The following is a 4193-nucleotide window of genomic DNA, read 5'->3' on the forward strand; positions in this document are numbered from 1 at the left end:
AATGTAAATTATAAATTCATATATTCCAAGCAAGATTGTTCACCGATGAATGTCTTATGTCTATGAAACAAAGTAATGTGAGTTCATTGTCAGTTTCTAAATGGGTTACTAATTATTGGGCCTTAAGCCCAAAAGAGAAGCCCATCTCCACCTAGTAGCTACGGCAGACGAAAAGTATACGTTACAAATCTGTAACGGCTTCTTTCCAATTTCAAACTCAAAAGGCAAAAATCACTTCATTCAATTAAAAAATCGGATCCTTCTCCCATTCACAGCTCTATCCTCAATTTCGTTTCATACTCTAAAGATTTTCCCCTGTGAAATTCATTACCGCATATCCTGCTGATAAAGAAAAAGGAAGATTGAAATCTTGAATCCGCAAAGAATTTCTAAAGCCAAAGAGAGATTACGCTGATCTTAGCCAGATTCTTGAAATTTCTGTAATAACTGGGAAGAAATATAGTCGCAGATTTCCTGGGATTTGATTTCTTTCACCTTTCTAGATGGCTCCTACACCAGCATTGAAGTCAGCAACACCTTCCTCAAAATCGAACACACCCCACCACCAACTGAAGACGCCACACTCGAAGCACCGCCTAAACTTCGGCAAAGAAATGAACCCCTCAGCCTCCGATCACCCAGTGGAGGTTATCGGAAGGATCAGGGATCACCCGGATGTGAAGCCCAATACTAATCCATCAGCGCTACAAATCAACAATGATGGAAAATCTTTGAGAGTGAAGACTGAAATCGGCTACCGGGATTTCAGTTTCGATGGAGTTTCTGTTTCACTATCGGAAGAAGATGATCTTGACGGGTTTTACAAAAAATTTGTGGAGTCCAGGATCGATGGAGTGAAGTTGGGGAACAAGTGCACAATTATGATGTACGGGCCGACTGGTTCGGGCAAGAGTCATACCATGTTTGGATGTCCGAAGCAGCCTGGGATTGTGTACAAGTCGTTGAAGGATATTTTGAGCGAAGAAGAGGATGAAACTGGAGAGAAATTAGGGGTTGGGAAATTTGTGCAAGTTACTGTTTTGGAGATTTATAACGAGGAAATTTATGATCTTCTGTCATCACAAAATACTGGAGGAGGGTTTAGTTTTGGATGGCCTAAAGGTGGTTCTGCTTCTAAGGTAAAAAGTTTTTATTTGTTCATTTTATCTCACTTTTGGGACGTTTATAATATTTCATTTTTGTTGGTACTATGCTAGAGTAGGTTAATTTATGGAAAATATTCTGAAATTATTTTCATGATTGTCATATCAAGAATCCTACTATTAAGCAGATGGTAATGAAATTTTAGGTGAGACTGGAGGTGATGGGAAAGAAGGCCAAAAATGCAACCTTTATATCAGGAAATGAGGCTGGAAAGATACTTAAAGAGATCCAAAAAGTGGAGAAGAGACGAATAGTAAAGAGTACATTGTGCAATGAAAGAAGTTCTCGAAGCCATTGCATGGTACTAATCTTGAGAAAGTCTTGTTTGATAATCACCTTATTTATATTTCTTTTTTTAAGTCTTTTTTTTTGTTTTCGTATGATTTGTGCAGATAATTCTTGATGTTCCCACTGATAATCACCTTATTTATATTTCTTTTTTTATGTCATTTTTTTTTTGTTTTCATATGATTTGTGCAGATAATTCTTGATGTTCCCGCTGTCGGTGGACGGCTTATGCTCGTTGATATGGCAGGTTCAGAAAATATAGAACAAGCTGGTCAAATTGGATTGGAAGCAAAACTGCAGGTAGAAATTACTAAAAAGATACATTGCACTATCTGTTGAAATCACCAATACTCATTCATTGCTCTTTTTATGTAATGGCAGACAGCGAAAATTAACCAGGGTAATATAGCCCTGAAACGTGTGGTTGAGTCCATTGCTAATGGTGATTCTCATGTGCCATTCAGAGATAGCAAGTTAACCATGCTTCTTCAGGTATATATGATGTTGCCTATTCATACATCCGTAAATAAGCTTGGTTTCTTCCTTGGTTTCTGAAGTTCATTCGATGTTTTTGGATAGGATTCGTTTGAGGACAACAATTCAAAGATATTAATGATATTATGTGCTAGCCCGGATGCTAAGGAGTTGCATAAAACAATTGCTACCTTAGAATATGGGGCGAAAGCTAAGTGTATAGTTCGAGTTCCTAACGTGCTCTCTCAGGAAAAGGGTGCTGATGATTCTTCATCTGCTGTCATTTTGAATTCAAGAATCGCTGCTCTGGATCAGTTTGTCTCTAAGTTACAGATTGAGAACAAAGTCAGGGAACGAGAATGTGATGATGCGAAGAATCAGCTTCTGAGGAAAGAAGAAGAGGTTTCTGCACTAAGGGCAAAACTTGCTGCAGTAGAAGGAAAGGTAGAGGAGACAAGTGAAGAAGAGATTAACTGCAAGGTAAACGAGCGGACCCAACTGCTGAGAACCGAATTAGATAGAAAGATTCAAGACTGTCAGAAAATGGCCAATGAATTTATTGAAATGGAAAGGAGAAAGATGGAGCAAAGGATGTTCCAACAGCAACAAGAGGTTGAAATGCTTAAACGGCGCTTGGAGGATATTGAATCTGAACTTCGCCAGTCAAGGGCTGGGAGTGAATCGGTGGAGATAGAGGATAACAGTTTTATGAAAAGGCTAATGGAGGTCTGTTCCGAAGATCTGGATATGGTTAAGTCCATGGATTTGTCCCAATCCATGGATTTTGAAACTAAAGTGGTGCATAAGGCAGACATTCATGGAGTAGGGACAGTTTCAGGCTACTCTTACGCAAATAATTTCGGTGATGGGATACAGAGTTTTGCCAAAAAAGCAACTTTAACTACTGTATACGAGGAAGAAGAGGATGAGACTGAGGAGAAAAATAAAGAAAATATCCTCGATGAAGAAGTGCAGAAGGAGGTCATTGAGGAGAAAAAGATGATAGTCACACCAGTAGTTTCGACTCAAAGTCTTGAGAAGGTTAACTATTTCAATGATTCCATAGCACTTGGAGGATCTGGAGTGTACAATGAGGCTGAAAATTCATATGATGCATCCGCTTCTCGTAAATTAAGGATTCAGAATATCTTCACCCTCTGTGGAAATAATAGAGAGCTTTCTCAACATAATAGCACTCTTATGCCTTGCAGAGAAGGGGTAGACGACATTGATTCCATTGCGAATCTATCAGAGTTAAATGCATACGATTCTGCCACGACAAAGCTGGATGACGAAAAGTCCCAAATTCCGAAACATGTGACGAATGATCTTTCTGTGTCAAATAAACTTGAGTATTTGCAGAACTTGGAAGAAAACGAGTTGCCAAATTTAGTTATGTTATCTACCGAAAGCGCAAAGGATTCGAAAGAGAATCACAATTCGTTAAATGAAAACAATGGTGGTATTGAAGTATATGTGAAATGGGAAGCTTTAAAAGAGAACCCTAGGAAGTTTGTCACTACATTAAAGGTTTCCACAGATTCCACTCTCGCTGACTTAAGAAAGCTGATTGAAAGCCATCTAGGCAGACAACAAGATTTTACTTTTCTTGTTCTTGGGGTAAGTCTCCACTAACTTTGCAATATGCAGGATTTTACTTGCTACATACATCTTCATCTCTAGATTTCTTAGCATTTTATTTTACATAATTTTTATAAATGTATGTACATAGGATCCTTCTGGAGCTCCGGTGCCTAAGGAGGAGGAGGCTACAACACAGACAAGAAAGCTTCCTATTTGCAACAACCAGTCACTAGGACATCTAGCTTGCTTGCGTCCATTGGAACCACCAACTCGACGCCCAAGTCATATACCATTTAGTCCTCTGGAAAACATGCTTAGGAAGACCCCAAACATGCTTTCCATGAAGAAAGGTGATGATTGCTTTTCGCTGAAGGTGGCTGAAGACATCATTCCATCACCATTTCCTACTGTTAGGAAGATAAAAAAAGATTCAGCAGTTTAGTTAACTTGTGTTTGTCAGCAGTTTAGTTGACTTGTGTTGTGTTTGTAGCAGTGTGCTGTGTAATTCTTCAGTTATGCATATTTGATTGGGAGGAAAGGTCATTGGTGAAGGGGGAGTAAGGCATTTGTAGGTGACATTCTTTTGTATTTTGTTCATTTTCGAGTTTTCATGAAAAATCATGTTTTAAAATATGTAGTTCCACACACACACACACACACACACACACACACACACACACACA

The 4193-nt window shown here is 38.8% G+C and overlaps 1 protein-coding gene across 1 annotated transcript; it reads left to right on the forward strand.

Moving 5' to 3' along the window:
- The first annotated feature begins 234 nt into the window (after window positions 1–234).
- LOC140960710 (kinesin-like protein KIN-10A) lies at window positions 235–4132 on the forward strand. The gene is made up of 6 exons (XM_073418954.1): window positions 235–1139; window positions 1310–1465; window positions 1645–1752; window positions 1834–1944; window positions 2032–3546; window positions 3659–4132. Exons 1-6 carry the CDS (start codon window positions 504–506, stop codon window positions 3950–3952), a joined length of 2820 nt encoding a protein of 939 aa, XP_073275055.1. The 5' UTR covers window positions 235–503; the 3' UTR covers window positions 3953–4132.
- Window positions 4133–4193: the final 61 nt, after the last annotated feature.

Source organism: Primulina huaijiensis, chromosome 16 (genome assembly GCF_012295235.1).
Source record: "Primulina huaijiensis isolate GDHJ02 chromosome 16, ASM1229523v2, whole genome shotgun sequence".
In the NCBI taxonomy this organism is placed as follows: Eukaryota; Viridiplantae; Streptophyta; class Magnoliopsida; order Lamiales; family Gesneriaceae; genus Primulina; species Primulina huaijiensis.

What these genes read in the sequence shown, in the direction of transcription:
- LOC140960710 (XM_073418954.1), top strand. Translation starts at nt 504, where the DNA reads ATGGCTCCTACACCAGCATTGAAGTCAGCAACACCTTCCTCAAAATCG. An exon ending in GTTCTCGAAGCCATTGCATG is followed by an intron (nt 1,466 to 1,644) that starts GTACTAATCTTG and finishes TGATTTGTGCAG; the next exon opens with ATAATTCTTGATGTTCCCGC. An exon ending in GATTGGAAGCAAAACTGCAG is followed by an intron (nt 1,753 to 1,833) that starts GTAGAAATTACT and finishes ATGTAATGGCAG; the next exon opens with ACAGCGAAAATTAACCAGGG.